This window comes from Cygnus olor, chromosome 2 (genome assembly GCF_009769625.2).
Source record: "Cygnus olor isolate bCygOlo1 chromosome 2, bCygOlo1.pri.v2, whole genome shotgun sequence".
Lineage (NCBI taxonomy): Eukaryota > Metazoa > Chordata > Aves > Anseriformes > Anatidae > Cygnus > Cygnus olor.
This window is the reverse complement of record NC_049170.1, coordinates 160,455,324-160,478,299: the sequence shown is the minus strand read 5'-3', so window position 1 is coordinate 160,478,299 and position 22,976 is coordinate 160,455,324. Positions and strand designations below refer to the sequence as shown.

The following is a 22,976-nucleotide window of genomic DNA, read 5'->3' as shown; positions in this document are numbered from 1 at the left end:
AAAGCTGCTTTACAGCATGGTAGTCCTGAGGGGTTTATCATGCAGTGATGTGCAGCTAGGCAGGGGCTCCTTGCTTTACTTAATGTGCATGTTCCCCTTGAGCAGGGAGGTTGGACCAGATGACCTCCAGAGGTCCCTTCCAACCTCAGCCATTCTGTGTTTCTGTATCATTTTGGGTGTGCTCTGACTTTAAATTGCTGGAGTCTGATGGGATTTTAGAACCCCCTTTGGGATTAGTGTGCATGCTTCCCTCTCCAGAGCTCTCTGAAGGATCTGGGATGTGCAGGGGAGCCCAGGGGACGCAGCGCAGCTGTGACCATCCCTCCCTGCTTTGTCTGGGCAGCACCAGCTCCTGCAGTGTGCTGGTGTCTGCGGTGCTGAGGTTTGGGCTGAAGCTCCACGTCTCCCTTCCTCCCCTGCCTGCTAGGAGGCCCCTCTTGGCTTGCCGTCTATTTTTATCCACATTTGATGGATTGGACTGGGATGTAATGACGTCACGTGTTTTTGCGCAACTTGCACTTTGTTACGGTTTAAGGTTCAGTCTAGGTGCCAGACTGACTCTGGGAAGCTGACAAACATCTTCCCTGCTGCGTTGCCTTCTTTCAGCACATTTGTTAGTGGTTTCTGCAGGGCAAACATGTGGCCAGCAAATAGCTCCTCTGGAATCTGCTTGTGTTTACTGAGTTAATACATAAGGCTGTAACCTCCCGTTCTGCAGCTCCTCGCCCTTGTCCTTCACAGACGCACAGCCTACATGTGAGTGTGACCTGCTGGTGTCAGCAGGCAATTCAGATGTGTGAATTCACAGGAGAGCAGGCCAGCATTCATTTAATGCTGCAGGACCAGACCCCTCCTGAGAGCACGGCAGAGCAGTTTCCTGTACTTCTTACAGCTATTACTGCTGAAAGCATCTCCGTGGTCACCCTGGGGATGGTGCATCCTTCTGCAAACATCTCAGGGCAAAGTTCAGGCCAGAGAGCTTGGGGAGGGGCTGCAGACTTTCCTAGTGTCTAAGCTATGCTCGTTCAAGCTGTGCCTGTGTTCCCGCTGGCAGCTCCCACACAGTGCAGGGAACACGTCCCCAGCTTGGCCACATGTGGTTCCATGAGCGGAAAGCGCGCCAGCGTGCGCAGCAGCGCTCTGCACAAACAGGGGTGAAGCTGGCCGCAGGATCAGGCGCAGTGTGGGCGTGTTGTGGGATGAGGGCGATTGCTGAAACTGGTCTCAGCTAGCCCAGTGCTAAAAACGGCATGGTTTGAGTCTCTGTGGGAGTCTGCGAGGGAGTGGGGCATGCAGGTGATGGCAGCTGGTCCAGCGCCAGGGAAAGCGGAGGGACGGGCTGCTTGCAGCGGGGGGGCTGCGGCAGTGCGCTCACCTGCAGATGTGAGAGCACTGCCCAGGGCTCAGGACAGGCTGGGGGCCATGGGGGAACTGGGCCCCGTGAGAGGCACTGAGGGGGCACTGAAGGGAGGGGGTGTCCCTGTCTGACCGGGGGTGGTGGGAGGGAGTGGCACAGAGGGGCAGCAAGGGGTGAAGGGAGCGGAGTCAGGGGCAGGGACAGCAGGCAGAGGTGGGATGGCCAGCTGTCAGAGCCAGCGAGGGTGCTGCTTGGACCAGAGAAGGCTGGCTTTCTTTTGTTCTTTGCTTGTAGCTGGCCGCGCACAAAGGGCGCCTGGATTATGTCAGACCTTGTTCCCTGCTCCCCCTTTCTTGGCAGGCTCCTGCAGTATCTGGAAGGGCTCAGGGTTGCTCGGGAGCCCTGGCAGGAGGCTTGATCACAGTTTCCTGACTCCTGGCCTGTTTTGCAGAGGTAGGCCTGGCTGCAGGTAGTGGTGCTCAGGGGAGCACAGCGCGGTCAGTGCAGCAGCACACACTGTGCTGTGCAGGGCTGGGCTGGACCCAGACACTCGTGTTTCCATGTCCTGGCCTCCTGTGTTTGGCTGCCAGGGAATTTCCTGCCCCTCAGCCTGTGGTTTCCTTTCGTAAATCTCAGCCGATTCCTTTCGGTCCCTCCTGGCTTGGCTCCCCCTGCAGCCCTGCTGCTCCCCAGGACTTGCAGCCCCCCCAGAAACTCCTGTCCTGAGGCGTGGCAGGCGCCGGGCTCTGCCCCTGCACCTGCTCGGAGGTGGCGGCCCTGGGGGACACCAGTGGTGCAGGGGAGCAGGGACAGGCAGAGCCCATGGATGCTCAGCAGTGCATGGGGGGGTCAGCGCAATGCAGTGCTGAGGTCCTGCAGCAGGTCCAAACCTCCCCACCCTGCCCATGCACAGCCCATCTGGGGAGAGGAGGACGTGCGCCTGCTGCACCTGGGATGGCTCCAGCCCAGGGGACTTGAGGAAGTGACCCCGTCCTTGCTCTTATAGCACTAAGGAGTTAAGTGCAGCTTGGGCTATCACATTATAACTGGTGAGTTTCCTGTTCCAACAGCTTTTATAAACTTTTTTGACCTTTTATAAGAAAAAGAAGCAGAACCAGTTAAGTGGAAAATTAAGCTAGGCTTTCATCATAATGCTATCTTTTGTTCCTTTTTTTCTCTGACTTAAAAACTTTCATTGGGAGAAAATAATAGACTTTCAGCTGAGCTTAAAGATGATATAGCAGTCATCTTTGGGGTAGGAGAAAAAAGTGGAGACACCCTGGAACTTTGTTGCTACCCCTCACTCCCCCTTTGTGTTGTTAAGACAAAGTCAAGATAATTGCACAAAACAGCAGATCGGGAGAGTAGCAAAAACAAAAAAGTAACTTCTGTTTCCCATAGCAGCCTTGCTGCTGCATAGGTGTAGATGCAGCCAGCATTCTATCTGCCACCGGGAGATTGGATTGTGCTGAAAGGGGAATATGGGCTCCAAGAGCCAAAAAATGTAATACTTTCATCAAAGACTTCATTGCAGAATATCAGGTGCATGTCAGTGAGTTTAGCTAAGAGGTGAGATAGTGGAAATGTGGAGCAGAGGGCTGGAATAACTTTCAGGAGCAATGGATGACATTGAAGGCTGGACTAATAGTCATGAGAGGAAACGGAATGGTACAAAACACAAAGTCATGCCCTGGACTTACTGGACAAACATTTATGCTATAAATTAGGATCCTGGATTTGGAAGTGATTAAGGAAGAAAAGGCCAACATGCATTCAGCAGCATCGGGATGAATGTAGACTGCCATGTATGCAGCCACGAAGACTCGGTGCATTAACTCTGCTGGGATCTGTGTCCAGAAAAGGCAGTGCCAGCACTGTTGGACAGAACAAGATTTACAGACCATGAGCCAGTGTTGACCAGCCATGCTGTAAAATATTCATTATAGGAAAGGTGCAGAGAAGAGCAGCTGAGATGACCGAGGGAATGCAGAGAGGAGTTGGGAGCAGCTCAGTTAGATAGCCTGTCAAAACAGACGCTGAGGGTTGATAAGATTGCTCAGGGTGCTTTATCAGTGAAAAACACTGGAGCAGGAGGAGACCTGCTTAAACTGATGGATGGGTTTTGCATACAGAGGAAATCAGTCCAAACTGGCTGAAAACTAGGAGGCTTCGAGCTGCTGGGGGTGGAAGACTGGATCAAACTCCCAGAGCAGAGGTATAGAATGCCTCCTCATTTTGCAAAAGGTTTTCTTTGGTAAACTGCTGTGTGGCAGGGCGCAGACATGCTGACCCAGGCGCACCTTCCTGACCACATTGGCTTTGTTTGTGTGGGTTGGTGTGCTCCAGCTGGGGCAATGAGCCTGGCTATGTCCCAGACCTGGGGGTACTGTCATGGGGCGCTCCCACAGGTGGGGGAACACCATCACTCAACAAGGAAAGCTGTCTGTGCTGTGGGCATTCTACCTGCTTCGTCACTTGTGACTTTGGCTTGGCCTGGCTTGTGGGCACACTGATGGGCTTGCTAGTTTCCTGTTCCTATCCCAACAAAGCATGTCTGGGGGCTTTTACTCTAAACCCCCATCTTCTCCCACAAAACAGAGAAGTTACCCAGTGCATCCACTGTGGTGCGATGTTCCCACAGGGACTGGGCAGGAGACACAGTCTGCCTGACCCTTTCTTTTCCCCTATTGCCCCCATGCCTCCAAAGAGTATTCAGATACTATTCAGATGCATTCAGTTATGCAACTAGCTTATAACTATGCAAATGTATGCAGCTTTTCCCTTACACAATGTCCTGTTTTCTTTCAGCTTCTTTTTTGGAAATTCAGCACTTCCTGTGGGAGTGCAATCTGAGCCCCAGGAAGCCATCTGGAGCCCTCCCAGCCTTGGCTCCCCAGGCAGGCTGAAGCTGGCACCAACTCCTTTCAGAAGTCCTCTTGCCCACAGTCCTCTGCTTGCCTGCACCACCCTGGCCGCTTGGTCCACAACAGGGCCTGTAGCACAGACTGGTGCCAACCCCCTGCAAAGAGCAGAAACGCTGAGGGTCTCTGCGGCCCGTCCAACTCCATAACCTGGCACCGGCCAACAGCAGGTGTGTAGGAAGCAGCAGCATAAGAGCAAGGCAAGTGTACACCAACACTTCTTTGGTACATCCTGCTGTGCTCCAGGGGTTTTTGGCTCTGGTAGTTCCTGAGACATAGATCTGGCTTCCTATTTAGTAACCCTTGATGGATCTTCCTCCATGGCTTACTCTGATTGCTCTTTGGATCAGTATAAACTTTCAGCATCCAGGACATCCTGCAGCAGGGAGCCCCTCAGCTCAGCTGCCCAGTGTGTAGAAAAATACGTGTTTGACCTAAACTGGCTTTGTGCTGGATTCTGCAATATCCCCTAATCCCTGTGTTGGAAAAGATGGTGAACACATAATCATCTCCCCTGCGCCAACCACTATGCTGTCCACCTTGGTCATCTCTTCTAGACTGTGAAGTCTAATCAATTCTTCCTCTTTTCTTCCCTGTGTTTCACCATTCTTGTGCTTCTTTGTGTTCTCATGATATGAGACAATGAGCTGTGACAATGAACACCTCAGGAGATGGTGTTCTATTCTCTGCTCCCTTCCTAGTAATTTACAACAACTCTGTTCCCTCTGTGGAGTGGTGATTAAGTCTGAAAGTCCCTGTGACGCTGCATGTTTCTGTTAGCCCTGTGTTAGTCTTCTTGTTAGTGAGCTTCTGCTGGTGGAGTAGCTCCCTTGGCTCCCTTGCCTCTGGGACTGAAGTGCCATGGGAAGCTCCACTAGCACCTTCCTGTGCTTCCCCAGCACAGATGTATGCTCCAGCCTGCGGGCTGTGTCCTGGAGCTGCGGGCTGTGTGTGGTGCACTGGGCTTTTGTTGCCATCCACGTGCACTATGAGGGTGGCTGGGATGAGGCCATTCGCCCAGCCCTGGGGACAGCCCATTTGACTGGCTCTCCCAGTGCTCTCGCATGGCTCCAGGGCTCTGTACATGAGGAGTGTTCTCCAGAGGCACCCACAACCATGACAGGCACATCCAGGGTTCCCCCCTTAGCCTTTCCCTGCAGATGCTCCTTGTGGTGGCTTAAACCATGTGCCATCCACAGCACGCACAGTGTGCCTGGTGAGGTGGCTGAACCTGCCAGCTGAACCTGCTGGCAGCCTCTGTAACTCTCAGGGTCTGAACAGGCCTCACAAATGTGTCACTCTCCCCTGTGTGCCTCAGTGGTGGGACTCATCCCTGGGAGCTCTGGCTAAAGGACTGGCTTGCATCCTCACTGTTCCTTTGCGAGCAGAGAGCTGGGAAGGCAGCAAGCATGGTGCAATGTGTGAGCTCCAGTGTGAAGCAGGGCTGTGCACAGCACTGAGTGCTGTTCTCCATCTCCAGTTATGGCTGGCAGGGCTGGGGCACACAACCCTGTGTGTTCAAGAGCCCAGCGGAGCACCTTGGCCCCAGCACTGTGGCCCTGTGTGGATGGCAGAGGTTTTGGGGACCCCAGGCATGGCGCTGGTTCTGGGGTGCAAAGCAGGGAGGCCATGCCATGCCCACCCCCAAGGCAGGGGGACCTTGAGCAGGGGACTACAGGGACCTGCTGGGTGGTGATGAGACCCCATGGGATGGCTGGCCGAGGCCTGGGTGCCCAAGTCAGGGTTGGAGCTGTTGGTTTGGACAGTGGGGGCCATGGGATCCCCATGCTGTAGGGGGCTTTGTCTGTGGGAGCCTTGGGGGTTCTGGGGGGCTTTGGGATGTGTGGGGCCCAGGCTAGGGGTCCCTATCTTGGGACCTGGACTGGGTCAACTGGTGAATGGTACAGGAGCGCCGGCCAGTGCATGTATGTCACTGGGAGAAGCTGAATTCCCAGGCTGAATGGGGCTGGGGGTTTCAGGCTGCAGGCTGAGGGACAGCCATGCCCCTTGTGGCCTCACACTGGCAGATGGGCTGACACAGCCAAGCTGGGCAAGGCAAGGTGCAGCAGTGAAGGGCAGCTCCAGCCCAGGACAGCGGCATGGGGCAGCTGCGGGTCCGTGGCCAGGGGCCCTGACTCAGGCCCTGGCCCACCTGAGTCCTGGCTGCGGGGCCTGGCTGAGGCCCTGGCTGAGGGAGGGCTTGGCCCGGCTGAAGGCCCAGGATGAGGCCCAGTATGAGGGTCTGGCTGAGGGCCCAGCTGAGGGCCTGGTTGAAGCCTGCTGTGCCGTCAGGGGGCAGCACTGGTGTCACACGCAGTGTCACATCCACACAGACACGGCACTGTAACAGGGACGTGTACAGGTACACGTGTACACACACACCCCTGTAACGGTGACACATGCACACGCAAACACAGACACATGCTGCAGGCTGTGCCTCACCCCCCCCCATGTCTGAACGCAATGCTGGACTCCCCAGGGCATGGTAGGTCCAGCCCCACATGCGGTGCTGTGCACGCATGGCTCTGTGGTACCTGCATGCATGCTCAGTGCTTACGCTTTGCAGCACACGTGCATGGCTGCTCAGGTCAGTGCCAGGCAGCATGGGGATGCTCTCATAGCTGCTTTCCCTCCCCAGTGGGCAGTGACCTTCAAGGGCACAGGGACTCGGGGTGTCCCTGGCACACGCAGGAGCACCCTTCCCTGTGGTATCCCCTTGCCCCTGATAGCTCTGGACTCCTGCAAGTGCACCCAGCAGCTGCTCACCATTGCAGGCATCAGAGCCCTGGCACCAGAAGCCCAATCCCACTTCAAGTTCATGCATGCAAAATGTCCTGCAGGTGACCGCAGCCATGTGTGCTGCCCACACTGCTTGCTCCTCAGCGGGGCCAGGGTCCCAGCTATCCCGTGCAGAGGTGGTCTGTCCCTCTGTAGCTCTTCTGGGGCTGCCAGTTGTGCTGACAATAGCTCCTGCTTTGGGGTTTCTGCCTGATCCCATTGGTGGCAGTCTCTGACCCATCTGCTGTGGGTGCTAACCCCACATTTCCCTATCCTTTGTCAGTGCCTGTGTGAGTCTGGCAGAAAGTCACAGCCACAAGCCTTCCCCAGCCCTCCCTAGAATCCCTGCCCCCCTCCCCCCAGGAATGCTCCACTGAGCAAAAACATTCTCAATGAAGTAGTAGTTGAGACAGGAAAGAGTTTAACCAGGAGACCACCCTGTTCCACACACAGGTTCATCACCACTCTTTCCTGTCCATAACTGTATTGCATGGAGAGCCAATTCTCAGAAGAGCCCAGGTTGCATTTTCCATAGGAGGTAGAGCTTAATCCTCTTCTGGGGCAGGTAGTGCTAGTGGTCCTGGTGGTGTCTCTTCTTTCCCTGTGGGCCCGTGACTACAGTGGTGGTGATGGTGATCTTGTTCACAGTCAGCCCCCCTGTGCCGTAAGTGTCAAGATGTGCCTCTCGTTTGTACTCAGAGACTTGCTTGGTGGAGAGGAGCTCCCATACTGACACCCTCTGCTCCTGGAATTGGCCAAAGGTAATGTAGGAGCCCTCAGACTGGAGGAGATCCACTGTCTGCTGGGGAAGGGTTGCAAGTTTCCTTTCTTTGCTGGCAATTGCAATGCTGCTGATGGTGCTGATGAGTTGCTGAATGGGGAGTGTTCCAGCACAGTACAGCTCCAGAAGCTCCTGCCTTTTGTCCTCAGAGATGTAGTCAGAGAAGAGCAGGTCCCACACGGAGACTTGCCTCCCCTGGAACTCATCCACTGCCATCTCAACTGTGGTGGACTTCAGGGTTTCTTCCCAGGTCCTGTCCTCTTGCAGGTGGTGGGTGTGCTCAGCTTCAGGGACTGTTGTCTCTGCCGTTGGACTACTCTCATGTGCTGATTGCGCTGCTCTTGCTTCCTCTGCCTTGGTTACAATAGTGCTGACAACAGTTTCCACCTGCTCAAGGGTTAACTCTCCTGCCTGGTACAGCTCTAGCAGCTCCTTTCTGTTCTCCTCGGGGATATACTTTGAGTGGAGCAAGTCCCACACAGAGACCTTGTGGCCCTGAAACTCTCCAGCCTCCATGTCGACAACTGTGTTTTTCAAGGCTGTTTCCCATGGTTCTTCTTTGGAGGAGTCAGCATCCTTCTCTCCTGCCACCGGCACAGTGTCCTTGTTGGAAGTCTTCACTGCAATTAGGAATTTCCTGCCTGTAGATTCTTTTTTCTTAATGAGGGTGGTGACAACAGTTATCATCTGCTCCAAGGCCAGTGTCCCAGTACAGTACAACTCCAGAAGCTCCTGCCTTTTGTCCTCAGAGATGTAGTCAGAGAAGAGCAGGTCCCACACGGAGACTTGCCTCCCCTGGAACTCATCCACTGCCATCTCAACTGTGGTGGACTTCAGGGTTTCTTCCCAGGTCCTGTCCTCTTGCAGGTGGTGGGTGTGCTCAGCTTCAGGGACTGTTGTCTCTGCCGTTGGACTACTCTCATGTGCTGATTGCGCTGCTCTTGCTTCCTCTGCCTTGGTTACAATAGTGCTGACAACAGTTTCCACCTGCTCAAGGGTTAACTCTCCTGCCTGGTACAGCTCTAGCAGCTCCTTTCTGTTCTCCTCGGGGATATACTTCGAGTGGAGCAAGTCCCACACAGAGACCTTGTGGCCCTGAAACTCTCCAGCCTCCATGTCGACAACTGTGTTTTTCAAGGCTGTTTCCCATGGTTCTTCTTTGGAGGAGTCAGCATCCTTCTCTCCTGCCACTGGCACAGTGTCCTTGTTGGAAGTCTTCACTGCAATTAGGAATTTCCTGCCTGTAGATTCTTTTTTCTTAATGAGGGTGGTGACAACAGTTATCATCTTCTCCAGGGTTAATACCCTTCCACGGTAGAGCTCCAGAAGCTCCTGCCTTTTGTCCTCAGGGATGTAGTCAGAGAAGAGCAGGTCCCACACAGAGAACTCACCAGCTGGCATGTCAATGGTGGTAGACTTCAAGACGTTATCTAGTTGTGCATCTTGTGCTGAAACATCATCTCCATTTTCCTCTGCCCTTGTCACCACCTTCTGTGGACTTCTGGTATTTGCTGTGAGTGTGGTATTGGCAGCTTCTGTTTTGTTGATCGTGGTGGTGACGACAGTAGCCACCTGTTCTGTGGTCAGTATGCCTGCTCTGTACAGCTCCAGCAGCTCCTGCCGCTTCCCCTGAGGGATGTATTTGGAAAAGAGCAGATCCAGCAAGGAAACATTTTGTCCCTGGAACTCACCAGCAGTGACATAGATGGTCGCAGACTTTAATGACTTTCTCAACTGCTGCTCCTGGGAGTGTGTGTCCTGTACAGGTTGTGGTGATCCCACCTCACAGCTGGGTGTTACTGTGGATGAGCTCAGATCCTGGTTTCCTGTTTCTGCCTTGGTGATGATGGCAGTGAGAGTGGTGATCATTTCTGGGATGGTCACCGTCCCCACCTTATATTTCCTCAGCAGCTCCTCTCTCTGGCGATCAGAGATGTAGCGAGAGAAGAGGAGCTCCCAGACGGTGACGCTCTGGCCCTGGAAGAGCCCCACGCTGACGGTGGTGCGGGCAGCCTGCAGGGCTTTGCGGGCGTCCTCGGTCAGCTGGTAGAGCACCGAGCCCTTGTCCATCACTTGGAGCATGAGCAGCCCCGTGTCCGGGTCGGGCACGCAGCGGCGGAGGAGCTGTGTATAAGTGAGGTTTTCATGCGTGTTGGGGTCAAAACAACTTCTTGTTTGATTCTTGTGGTTCAGAAGAAACTGGCACATTTCCTGGTCCAAGTAGCCTTGCTGGTAGGCCACCTTCACGGGGAGGCGGTGGCTGTTGATGGGGTCGATGATGCCGCCGGTGGCGATCTGGGCCTCAAGCAGGCGGATAGCGTGCTCCTTGACGATGAACTCTTTCTTCATGGCCTGGAAGAGGGAGATCTTGTGTCCTGTGTATGGCTCTGTGTACCCTGTCACGGCTCCCTCTGCTGACAAAAGCTTCTCATAAAAATCTCTGCCTATAAGTCCCGCGGTCAGTGCCTCTTTCACTGATAGCTTGGCATTCCTTACCGGGTCAGTGAGGAACCCTGAGGCAGCCTGCGCCTCCAGCAGCACCAGGGCCGTACCTGGCGTCAGGAGCCCCCTCATCATGGCATCATAGATGCTCATCTTCTTATTCTTGGCCTGGATGAAGACACCAGCTATGAAGTTACTCCCACCACCACACATCTCCGTGTGTTCACTTCCAATCAGGTTGCTTCCTGTGTTGCTTGACTCGTTGTTCTGAAGGGGTCCACTCATCTTCTATCTCTGGGCAACAGTCCTGCTGCTGTGGAGCACTGTGTTTTTCTGAGGAGAGAGAAAGAGAAGACTTGGTGAGACACAGGTTCTTGAGCACGTGTCGTGGTGTGTGTGAAGATAAGCCATCTCTCTGGATGTAGAAGCAGGAATCCAGAGAGAAGCGGGAAGCAGGAACTGGAGCATTGCTACTGACCCTCTTTCTCAGCAGGAGTCTCAGGGTCAGCTCCCACTCAAACAGCGGGTGATAACTCTCTGGAAGCAGTAGTGACAGCCCAGCCGGGGTGTTTGCTCTGTGTTTGCCTGTGCAGCATGCTGTGCACCTCCCAGCTGCAGTGCCTGGCTCTACACATCTCCATGCAACTGGATGTCTTTGCATTGAGATGCTGCAGTGTCATGAGAAGGCTTGGTGCCTGTCCCTAACAGCACCCGTACTCAGAAAAACTGACTACAGCTTTTCTCCAAAAAAATAAGTTTTTTTCCTCAGCACTCAGTTTTTCTCTTCCAAAACTGAGTGCTGATGCCACAGGCATGCTCGCACTGCTCTGTGGCCCACACTAATGTTTAATTTCACGTGGGGATCATCTGTGGGATGGCTGGGTGGCCCATGCCAAACACCATCCTGGGGACCATTCTAACCAGTTCCAGTGCCTGGGGATAAGGGTGTGGTCAATGGGAAAGTTTGGCTGCGTGCTGTCTCTGCAGCAGGACAGGGGTTCTCTCTCCAGATATTTAGGGAAACTGGTGTAGGAACAACAGGATGGTAAAGACTGATCCTGCTGGCCGAACCCTTTGGCATGCAGCGCACCAGACCGCCTGGGCTGTGCTTGCCCCAGACCACCCTCTGTTAGCCACCACAGACTTTCATCCATGGATCTGTGCAGTTGTGGCTGTGAGTCTGGGTCTGGTGCCAGCCTCTGCAACATCCCGAGGTAATGACAACAGTGATTTAATCATACTTTGCAGGGAAGTCTTTTCACTGGTAGCTCCTAGACCCTGTGCTGCAGGAGGTAGTAAATGGTCATTCTTTGTTTTAGCTAATTGTTATGTAGGTAAAGTGGCAGATAAAATTATGTATATCTATATATATATGTATGTAAAATTACAGAGTTGTGGTGGACTAAGAGCCGGTACCTCAGGGAGCCTGCTGTAAGTGGCTGCTTGCAGTGGTTTCTCCCATTTGTACAGGTACTTAGCAATTACTGTGATGAGTCACAGTCAATCTAGCGGGTACCCTCAGATATAAAAGCAGCCCTGCCAACCAAGATACCAGTTGTGCTGTCTGAAATGTGCTAGAGGAAGGAGGCTGTGCTCTTGAGCAGACATCTGAACAACTATGCAGAGTCTGACCAAGGGTCGGTGTAGCCCAGGGTCTCGTTTCCGTCTTGAGCTATAAGTGGACAACAGGGGAAGAATGAAAATGGGGCAACATATATAACATTTACTTGGTTTCTGTGGTAATCTCTAACTGTTTTTAGCACAGTGGATTTCATAAACTGGATGCCTTCTGAGTCTGTTTAGTAATTCTTGAGGGATCTCTGCCGTGCAGTCACCTGGTTTCTTCTGGAAGCCCTGTAAACTTTCAGCATCCCCAGTATCATGTGGTGATGAGGCCACAGTCTTGTAAAAATGGCAAAAACAAACCCCAAAACATTTCTTTGGGAACACCCATCTCCCATAAAGCTACAGTGACTGATGTTAATGATATGTTTAACTCATTAATTATCAAGGTCATAGCTTAATTCCCTGACTGTTTACCTAACTGATCTAAAAGCCTCTGAGTCATTGCTTTTGATCCATTTAAATATTGGATTGATGCTGGTGTAGATGGATCATGCTGCGAGAGCTGGATCCCAGCAGCTGTAGACCAGTCCCTGCCTCTTGGAGACCCTGCCCATGGCTCCAGGCTCTTTCTCACGTGGGTGCTCTGGCCCACCTTGGGGCTCTGGCCCTAGAGAGCAGCTTCTTTTCACTCTCTTGCCTCCATTGATGCAGCGCTCACAGGGTGATGGGCTCGTTGTGCCGCCTGCTCGGGTGGCACTTGGTGCAGGGCAAGGCAGAGTGCCGGTGTCACGCCCTGGAGCAGGCGACACCTATATAGGCCACAGATGTCGTGTGAACACCCTATTCTGGAGAGACATTGCCCAACAGGCAGGCTGTCATTAGCTCGTCTCTAATCAGGCCTCCTGATGCCGGGGCTTGGCTGCACACGCAGCTCCCGGGGCAGGAGCTGGCTGTCCTTTCAAGCTGTCACAGCAGCCCAGCCCGAGAGGCCCTGGTGGAAGCGGTTTTTCCAACTGGGGTGAGCAGGGGTGGCCTGGCAGTGCCGTGGTCCCGAGCCCTGCCTGCACCCCAGGGAGCACGAGCGTGTCGGCACAGCCCCCAGCCCGGTGCTCGCCTCACGGGCTCCCGCTGCCGGGCCCCCAGCTGAGACCCACCGCGCCAGTTGGCACTGTCTCCTGCGGGCTTGGGCAGGTCCCACGGCTCCGGCTGCCTCCCTCCCGTGTCCCAGTGTCCTGACCTGCTCAGCTCAAGTGCAGAGGATGCAAAGCGCGTCGCGTGGAGCAGTGGCTCCATCCAGCCCTGGCATCCAGCCGCTCTGTCGCTTCGTCCCTTCTTAGAAAGGACCGCCTCGTGCCCGGAGACCTCCTGCACACCAAAGCCCCGGGCTTCAGCAGCTGCCCTCTGAATGGTAGGTTTTGGGGTAGAGGCAAGGTCTCCGCATCCCTTGCAGGCCTCTGGTATCTGCATGGAGCGTGCAAGGCAGGAGTTGTGCTAGGCTGTGTGGTGGCCCCAGTGCCCCCTCTGGACAGGCTGTGTCCTACCTGCTGGACACGAATCCAGAGCGGCTTGCTCACCAGCAGGCTCCGGTCCTCCTCCTCCTCCTCCCGCCGCCTCTCAGCCAGGATGAGCAGCTGAGGCAGGTGCCTAATTTAAATCCTTCGCTTCCCCGCCCCTGGGGATGACACACCAGCCCTGCCCCATGCTACAAGCCAGCCAATATACATCTGACCACCCCAGTGTGACAATGCCTTTGCAGTGTCACAGCAGCCCCTGTCCTGGGAGCCCAGCTGGGGTGGCAGGGTCTGGGGCAGGGCGACAGTGACCGGTTACACTGCAAGATGTGGGGTGCGTCTGTGGTGGAGCTTGGGTGAATGATGGCTGTGGAGGATGCAGGGGCATGGTGCAGCTTCTGGACCCTGCCACCACCGTCTCCTGACAGGTGCCCAGCACGATTGCTCATGGACTGCTCTGCCTGGGGTCCCAGATGACTTGGAGGTCTCTGCACATCTGGGCTTGTTCAACCTGCCTTGGCTCTGCCCCTTGGCTGGGGTAGGGAGCTGCAGCCACCTCCTGCGGCTGTCTCTGCTCCCATGGGGGACAGAGATCGAGCCTGTCCCCTGATGGGGTTGTGAATTGGACCATACAGGCACAGGAGCTCCTTGCAGCAGGTGGGTTTGGGTGGTCAGTGCCTGGGGCTGAAGCAGCTCCAGGATGGAAACCTCTCAGAATCACAGAATGGTTGAAATTGGAAGGGTTCTCTGGAGGTCATCTGGTCCATCCCCTCCGCTCAAGCAGGGCCACCTACAGCAAGTTGCCCAGGACCATGTCTAGGTGGGTTTTGAAGACCTCCATGGAGCGAGACTCCACAGCCTCTCTGGGGAGCCTGTTCCAGTGCTTCATCACACTCATACTCCTGGTGAGTGGGGGAGCCAGCCCAATGCCTTGCCAGTGGCTCCCCGGGAGCTCAGGGTGCCTGGTCGCCCCCTTGCTTGCAGAGAACTCATGCGGGCTGGCAGGGCAGGCTGGTGGCTCTGGCCAGCTTTGGGCTGAGTTGGGCTGAAGCAGTCCCGTGTTTGGGCCATGTCCCATCAGACCACAGCCACAGCTCTGGTGAACAGGCTTACCCAGTGCCCACTTCCAGCACAAGGGTGGTTTTGGTTGGATTCTTCTGGTGTGCAATTGTGCAGCTGACTACGTGCTCAGGTGCTGGTTGTGTCTGTGGCTGTGTGCACCTGTGACTGCATATGTGCTCACATAAACCTGCACGTGTGACCGTGCCTCTGATGTGTGTGACTGTATGTGCTCAAGTAACTGTGTGAGTGTGCGCACATGTGACTGTGCTTGTGCAGGGGAGAGCACACACACGCTCACGCATCTATGCCTGTGTGAGCTGGCATGTGCAGCTGCACACGTGTGTGTGCTGGTGTGACCCTGGCCCTGTGTGGGTGTGCGTGAGTTGGTGCCCCTGCATGGAGGAGGTGTTGCCTGCCCCTGCCCTTCCTTCCCTGGCTGTCCTGCTTTGGGTGCACATTCCTACCTGCGTAGGTGCTTGCCAGACTGGATGATCAGCACACGAATGCATTTTCCCTCTGACTCACCGAGATCAGTTTGGCTCTGAGGAACACACCTGGGCAGGAGGTCCCACTGCTCTTGGGGATGAAGGTGGACACAGGACCTGTTTCCGTCGTCTTTACTCACTCCCCAGAAGCCCTTCCTTGCCTAACATCTGTTTTCAGCCTGCATTATGTTGGCTAGAGTTACTGATGCCACAAGTACGCTGCTAACTGCATTTCACTGTAGGTTTTAAGGTTCAGCTATTTGGGCTGGGCTACAGGAAAGGCTTTGTTCTGGGCTGCATCCTTGGCACAAGCTGAGTGTAAGGGGTGCAAAGAGTGCCTGTGCCAGGAAGGAGGATCCCGTCTCTCTTCTCTCAGCATCCTGCTCTGTGCAGCAAGGACCCTGTGCACAAGCCTGGCTGGGTGGGTACCAGCAGGCAGTGTTAAGTTGCTCTGCTCTGTGGTCCTCCTGCACTCCCCAGGCACCACTCAACGCTGACTGCAGCCATGCAGCGTGCTCCCCTGAGCTGTCCCAGTGACACTGGGCCACTATCTGGAGCTGGCCCAGCTTGTTTAGACACCTCTGAAGTGCTGGCAGTTGGTGGCTTCCCTTGATGATGCGTTACTTTGCATTTGTCAGAACAGAGGCTATGATTTATCTCGCCACAGTGGACGCCTCCTGCGGAGCTGGAGCCCAGGCTCCCGTTACAGCCATGGAGAGCACATCAGGACACTCACCCAAGTCCAGAGCATGACTACTCTGACCATGTGAACACATCTGCTGTAGGATGTGTCCACAAAGCAACCACCGACTGCATGGACCTGCTCCACCTTGGCTGCCCAGGGCAGCTGGGTGACCTACAGTGCACACAAGCATCAGCTGCAGTGAATCAGCCCTGAATGTCACCTCCTGGTCACAGGTACCAGGTGGCTTAAACAGAGCTGTATCTCTTGGAAACGATGGTGTCTCACCGGGACCCTGTTCCCAGCTTGTTCCCTCATTAGCAGAGAGCTGGATGACTCTTCCCTGATGAGGACTGAGTATTTTATCCTACCTACTAGTCTGTTTCTGAGACATGATCAAACTGTTTCGTTTGAACCCTGAAGCAACTTATTTCTTCCAGGACCTGTTCTAAGGCACTACCCAAGGCTGTTTGGAGATGGGTTAAGTGAGCTGATCTCTGCTGTATTTTCTGTTGTCTCCAGAGGGGTATTTCCCCGGGAGCTGTTGAAGAGGAAGGGTGCCCACAAGGCAGACGTTCCTGTGTCCCATGGGTGACTCTGGCACCTGCACACCTTTCCCAGGGAAAGGGAATACAGCACAGGCAACGCTGAGCCCCTCACCTTCCTAAATACCAACCCCTGTGATGCAGAACTGAAACCCCGCTCCCCCTGGTTGGGGCTGCATGTGTGCTGCATACCAGACCTCAGTCCCTTCTAGTTCGGTCACTGATTTGGCTACCTGCTGTTAGACACGGTCATGTTTCTTCTGGCCTTCGGCATTGTCTTTGTGGCTTGAGCTCAAATTCCCTCAGCCCCACTCCCAAAGCTGCACTGGTGTGTTAAAGGCACGGGGATGCAGGGCCTGGCTTGAGTACTCTGCAGCCAGTGCCTGGGTGTGCACGACTGTGCTGTCTCCAGACCTGCCTCCATCCCTCCCCCCTGCTCCTGGGGCTTGTAATTAGGCTTGAGATTTGAAGGAGGGCTCCTGTCTCTCTGTCTGCTGCCTGGGAGCATCACCAGCATCCTACCTGGTGACGTTGATGTCACGGGGCCTGCTTCTCGTTCTCCTGAAGCTGTTCCTCAGGTCTGCTCCCAGTCTGCCCCTGGTCCTGGAGGCATTTCAGACAGGATGCTTTTCAGGCCACCCCCTGCCCTGGGTGGTGGCTGCTGCAGGTCCATTGAGAGGCAGATGGCACGGTCTATCCTAGCAGTATGCATGCTGTGAACAGCGATAGGACCTTTTAGCAAGTGAAAGCGCTAGAACACAGCCTACAGATAATTTGGAAACAGTGTTCTTGCTGAGCAATGCCGATTGTTTTACCCATTCCATCTTACTTCTCTGAAAGGCAGCGGCAAGCTGACACTGTACCTCTTGTAATTTGCATATGATCACAGGACTTTGGATTGGACTGCAGTTGCTATTTTGGTTTACAAGCCAAAATACAGTGACTTCCCATTTCACATGCCTGTAATGCCAGGAGCTGGATGTTTGTGAGAATGGAGACGAAACTGTGCTCAAGCTGTCTTGAGAGGAATGTTGACTTCTTGCTTGGCTTCAGGCCTGGGTGTTAACTGACCTGCAGTCGCCCTTCCCAGACAGCTTGAGTAGCAGCTTGGAGCTGCCTGGGCGTCAGGGCGCTGTCACTTGCACGCTACAGGCCCATTATCCAGCCAGCATTTCTGGATATACTGCACTCTGGACTCTGGCACAGGGCTCTTTGGAGACAACACCTCCTTGTCACCCACCTGACAGACGGCTGCTGTCCTCCCTTCAGTCAGGGGCTAAGGCTGGCAGCATGCGAGCTGCTGTGGGAGAAGCTGGGAAAAGTGCAGCAGCTGCTGCAGATGGGGTCTGACCTGAGCAGGGGGACCCAATCCTGCCTGCCAAGTCCTGGCCGTGCTGCGGCACCCCCCAGTACACTGTGCCTCTGTGCCTGAGGAGAGTGAGGGGCTTCGAGGCACCGCACATCCTGTGCTTGGGGAGAGGGCAGGAAGGCGACAGCATCACCATCTGGGGAGAGTTTGTGTCATGTCAGGATCTGTGCATGTGGCGCTGGATTGCCATGGCTGCCATGCAGCTGCAGCCAGCCCTATCTGATTGTATACAGCTGTCTGGTAAGTAAAGAAAACCCATGTGAGCGTGCAGGGCTCAGGTGGTGCCTGAAACCCCAGCATTTGCTGCCTCCACCTCTCTAAGTGCCCCTCGCTGCAGGTCTATGTAAAGCAAAGCTGGGGCGCAGACCCATGGGATGCTCCGTGCCCCGCAGTGCAGCACAGCGGTGCTCCGTGACTCACCGCCCGGTCCTGCAGCTTCCCTGCAGCCTGGCATGGAGGCACCTGGGCCTGGGTATCACTGCCGTGGCCTGGCCTTGCCTGCCGGAAGGTGTAGGTGTCCTTGGCTGAAGCAGCCACGAACCACATCAGAGAGCTGGGAGACAGCTTTCTCAGGGATGCTTTGGCAATGGGGTGTTTGGGGAATGTTGTTTTCCTGTAGCATTTGAGTTGGGAAACCTCCTCTGCCAGAGCTCAGGTGCTGACACAACTCCCTCCCAGCTGGTCCCTGCAGCCACGCAGCCCTGGATGTAATGCTGCTGGTGCACAGCAGTCCCCAGACACGGGCGGAGGGTGACACACAGCAACCAACAGCCTCCTGCCTGACATGGAGAGGGCAGGGCCCTCCTGCTGCAACCACACACAGGCAGCCTCCGCACACAGCAGGGGACACTATTAGCAAAGAAAACCAGACCCACGGTGTGGAGCTCTCACACCAGGATTCCCTGCGGCAGAGGTGCCTGGAGGTGCAGAGCTGCCTATGCACTCCTGCCTGGCATGGAGCTGGCGTGGGACCTGCAGAGCCACGTGAGCTGGCAGTGCTGGACCTCAAGGGAGTTGAGCTGAACAATGTAGGAAAAAATACAAAAAAATTGTCCCACGCTACTGTGTGCTGGTGCAACCTCACCTTGAGTACTGCATACAGTTTTGGGTGCCACAATATAAGGACATAAAACTATTAGAGAGCATCCTAAGGAGGGCTATGAAGATGGTGAAGGGTCTCGAGTGTAAAACATATGAGGACTGGCTGAGTTCCCTTATTTTGTTCAGACCAGAGAAGAGGAGACTGAAGGGAGGCCTCACAGTGGTCTGCAGCTTCCTCATGAGGGGAGCGGAGGGGCAAGTGCTGAGCTTTTCCTTCTGGTGACCAACAACAAGATCCAAGGGAATGGCGTGGAGCTGCGACAGGGGAGGGTCAGGCTGGGTGTTAGGAACAGGCTCGTCACTGAGAGGGTCATTGGGCACCAGGACAGGCTCCCCAGGGACATGGTTATGGCACTGAGCCTGTCGCTATTAAAGAAGACAATGCTCTGAGGCACATGGTTTGATTTTTGGGTGGTTCTGTGTGGAGCCAGGAGTTGGACTCAGTGATCCCTGTGGATCCCTCCCAACTCAGGAGATTCTATGATTCTATGTGCTCTTTTAACAACCGCGATGAACTGGCCAAACCCAGCACCAAAGGGATGGGCACAGGCAGCAACCATAGGCAAACAGAAAAGACAAAAATCCTTTTTATTCTGGCTTGGAGATAAGCAGTTGCACAACTTTGTACTCTGTGGGAAAGAAACTCTCAAGCATCTTTCACCCAGACACGTGATTCCTGGGAAATGGGGATCAGCGAGAGTTTCGCTGGTGCTTCAGGCCACCTGGCCTGCGGCAGGGCAGGGAGGACAATAATCCCCAGGGTGGTTGGGGTGGTGCCAGCAGTGTACAGACACTGCTTCCTGACACCTTTCCAGAGAACTTGCTTATCTTTTGACTTCCCAGCTTCCTGGCATAAGAGTTTTGCTCTGCGGCTCCTGGGCACACTGGGGGTATACATGCTTATGGAGGGGCCCAGGTCCCCCTCCCATGCTCCTGTCGTCTTCTGAGGGTGTGTGGGGAGATGGCACAGACACAGCTCCAGCTCCGGTGGGGGCTGCAGGGCACCTCGGCATGACACAGACTTGCAGAGCAGAGCCTTGGCCATGAGGGACATCTGCAGAGCTGGCCTTGGGCACTGTGGGATGTGCAGAGCTGAATGCAGCTGGTGGGGTCTGCCCTGCTCTGCTGCCCTTCTCCGAGAGTCAAGCGGCTGTCTGCGGACACAGGCAATGGATGGTGGTGCCTGGCAGAACAGCCTGCTAAGAGCAGCTGGGGAAAGCTGCGACGTAGACACTGGGATCGAGTGCACCCTCAGCAAATTTGTAGATGACACACCAAGCTGAGTGGTGTGGTTGATACGATAGAAGGAAGGGATGCCATCTGAAGGGACCTGGACAAGCTTGAAAAGTGGGCCTACGTGAACATAATGAGGTTCAACAAGTCTAAATGCAAGGTGCTGCACTTGGGCTGGGGCAATCCCGGACATGAATATAGACTGGGAGAAGAGCTCACTGAGAGCAGCCCTGCAGAGAAGGACTTGGGGGACATCCAACTTCTGTTGGACAAAAAGCTCGACATGAGCCAGCAGTGCGCACTTGCAGCCCAGAAGGCCAACTGTGTCCTGGGCTGTGTCACCAGAGGGGTGACCAGCGGGGGAGGGAGGTGATTGCCCTCCTCTGCTCTGCCCTCATGAGGCCCCACCTGGAGTGCTGCGTCCAGCCCTCAGCACAAGAAGGATGTGGGGCTGTTACAGCTGGCCCAGAGGAGGGCCACAAAGATGATCAAGGGGCTGGAGCACCTCTCCTAGGAAAAAAGGCTGAGAGAGCTGGGAACGTTCAGCCTGGAGAAGAGAAGGCTCTGGGCTGACCTCATTGCGGTCTTTCAGTACTTGAAGGGGGCTTATAAAAAAGATGGAGAGTAACTCTTTGCTCAATCAGATATTGACAGGATGAGGGGGAATGGTTTTAAAGTAAAAGAGGGGAGATTTAGATTAGAGGTTAGGAGGAAATTCTTTGCTCAGAGGTTGGTGAGGCAGTGGAACAGGTTGCCCAGAGAGGCTGTGGATGCCCCATCCCTGGAGGTGTTCAAGGCCGGGTTGGATGAGGCCCTGAGCAACCTGATCTAGAGGGTGGTGTCCCTGCCTATGACAGGGGGCTTGGAACTGGGTGATCTTTGAGGGCCCTTCTAACCCGAGCCATTCTATGATTCTGTGAGTCTTTCTCCGTTCTCTGCTCCATCCCTAATCTTAACATTTAAGTTACTCTGGTTGTTGCTGAGCACTCATCAAATACTCTATTACAATTCTTGCTGCTGAACTGCAACAGTTCAGAGCTGAGTATGTGCACAGTAGGGCTGCTTCTCCCCATGTGTGCTTTTTTTACCTATGTTGAACATAATCTGCCTTTTTTATTCCACTCACTGTATGTTGTTTGGTCTTCCAGCAGTCTTTGCAGCTGGCACATGTCTTTACTAACCCGAATAACTTAATACTATCTGCTCCCTTGCTGTTCACAGCATTTCCCAGCCTATGTCTGCATGCGTTAAGCAGCCTTGCTCCCAGCATGCGCTTCCCCCTCCCAACACATGCAGTCCCACTGATGGCTCCCTTGCTAAGAGGCCTTGCCTTGCCTTACCTTGCCTTACCTTTCCTCAGCTCTTGCAGCAATTTCCTCATCCCAGCAGCAATTGCCACAGTTTGACTGTGTGCTGTGTGCAGAAATCGCCCTGTTGCTTCTCCACAACCCAGTTCTTAGGGGAAACAGCAAATACGCATTACCTGCTTGCCTGCTGTGTGTAATTTATGTTTCTATGCCCCTTTTATGTCTCCACTCAGAGTCTGCCCTCCCTTCTGCCAGCAGAAGACACTTTACCCAGCTCAGTCCTGGCACAGAGGGGCCCTCCCGTCTGGATGCTCACCTTGCCCCCGCCCAGCTCCCCAGTGTCAGCCTGCATGGGGATTGCAGGGCTCTGCGTTGGTCTGTTTCATCATTTTGTCTGATCCAGCTCTACGCTCTCTCTGATGAACACCCTCCTCTGCTGTTCCTCTGCACTTCCTACTTCAGTGTTACAGTGCCTTCCTGGTGAGCCTCCTCCCAACAAGCCCATGGCATGCTGATGTTTCGCTGAGGATTAAGCTATTCTAGCTCCTCAGCCATATCTCCCTATTTATGAGCTGGCAATGTGCGCTTGCAGACCAGAAGGCCAACCATATCCTGGGCTGCATCAAAAGAAGTGTGACCAGCAGCTCAAGGGAGGTGATTCTCCCCCTCTACTCTGCTCTTGTGAGACCCCACTTGGAGTATTCCATTCAGTTCTGGGGCCCCCAACACAAGAAGGAAATGGACGTATTGGAAAAAGTCCAGAGGAGAGCCACAAAAGATGATCAAGGGTCTGGAGCACCTCTGCTACAAAGACAGGCTGAGAGATTTGGGGTAGTTAGCCTGGAGAAGAGAAGGCTCTGAGGAGACCTTACAGTGGCCTTCCAGTACCTAAAGGGGGCTGCAGGCTGCAGGCTGGGGAGGGACTGTTGGTCAAGGGGTGTAGTGACAGGACAAGGAGTAATGGCTTTAAACTAGAAGAGAGTAGATTTATGTTAGATATAAGGAAGAAATTCTTTACTCTGAGGGTGGTGAGGCCCAGGAACAGGCTGCCTCAAGAAGTTGTGGATTCCCCATCTCTGGAAGTGCTCAAAGTCAGGCTGGATGGGGCTTTGAGTAACCTGGTCTAGTGGAAGGTGTCACTGCCCATGGCAGAGGGGTTAGAATTAGATCATCTTTAAGGTCCCTCCCAACCCAAACCATTCCATGATTCTGTGATTCTGATAGGAATGGCTGTGCTGTGCCAGGGCAAGAGCCTGTCCATCCCAGTGTTTTCTCTCACGCAGCAGCTGGTCATGGGCCCTCTTACACCATAGCACCATGTAGGACTGTGAGATCTGGAGACACATATGGGCCATTCAGGCTGATTTTGGCTATGCATTTTCTAATCTATTTCCAGGAAAGAGCAGAAGTCTAGAAGATGAATATGAAGCCTTTTGTTTTGCATGGGAGCCTAAATCATCGACTCCCTCTGGAGCTGGAATTACAGTGCCTGCAGGTTGGTGTGGGAGGAAGCTGAGCTAACTCCAATACGAAGTGCAGAGAAGCCTGAGAGCTATAAAATATCCCCTTGAGAGTGTGTCACTTCAATTAAATTGCAGCATTTCCAGTGTTTCCAAGTGCTCATAATTCAGATGGTGGCAAGGACAATTGCAGTTAAATCAGCCCAGAGCACAGGTCTGCATTTCCACTATGCTGCAGCCAGCTTTGTCTGGTATCAGAGCCTACATTGAGCATGTAACAACAGTGCAAGCCCATACTGATACCTCCCTGATCATGGCTCCCATCTCCAAGTAAACTGTGGCTCAGGAACCTCCTGGGACCGAGTATTTCCATGCA

The 22,976-nt window shown here is 54.3% G+C and overlaps 1 protein-coding gene and 1 long non-coding RNA gene across 4 annotated transcripts; both read right to left on the bottom strand.

Annotated features, from left to right (window-relative positions):
- Window positions 1-1,469: 1,469 nt before the first annotated feature.
- On the bottom strand, window positions 1,470-18,897 carry LOC121065091. The gene is made up of 4 exons (XR_005816874.1): window positions 18,825-18,897; window positions 14,675-14,680; window positions 4,015-4,019; window positions 1,470-1,480 (listed from the first exon to the last, which is right to left on the bottom strand). It is a non-coding gene; the product is annotated as an uncharacterized LOC121065091 (long non-coding RNA).
- LOC121065090 (epiplakin-like) lies at window positions 7,461-13,500 on the bottom strand. Of its 3 annotated transcripts, XM_040547572.1 has the most exons (3): window positions 13,387-13,445; window positions 13,083-13,306; window positions 7,461-10,612 (listed from the first exon to the last, which is right to left on the bottom strand). In XM_040547572.1, the coding sequence occupies exon 3, from the start codon at window positions 10,562-10,564 to the stop codon at window positions 7,628-7,630; it is 2,937 nt and encodes a 978-aa protein (XP_040403506.1). In that variant the 5' UTR covers window positions 10,565-10,612; window positions 13,083-13,306; window positions 13,387-13,445; the 3' UTR covers window positions 7,461-7,627. The 3 variants fall into 3 exon arrangements, with proteins under 3 accessions (XP_040403506.1, XP_040403505.1, XP_040403507.1); XM_040547571.1 differs by lacking the exon at window positions 13,083-13,306 and having other exon boundaries at window positions 13,387-13,500; XM_040547573.1 differs by lacking the exon at window positions 13,083-13,306 and having other exon boundaries at window positions 13,420-13,452.
- Window positions 18,898-22,976: the final 4,079 nt, after the last annotated feature.

Bases quoted from the DNA above. Each gene is read 5' to 3' on its own strand.
- LOC121065090 (XM_040547571.1), bottom strand. From the start codon at position 10,564: ATGAGTGGACCCCTTCAGAACAACGAGTCAAGCAACACAGGAAGCAAC.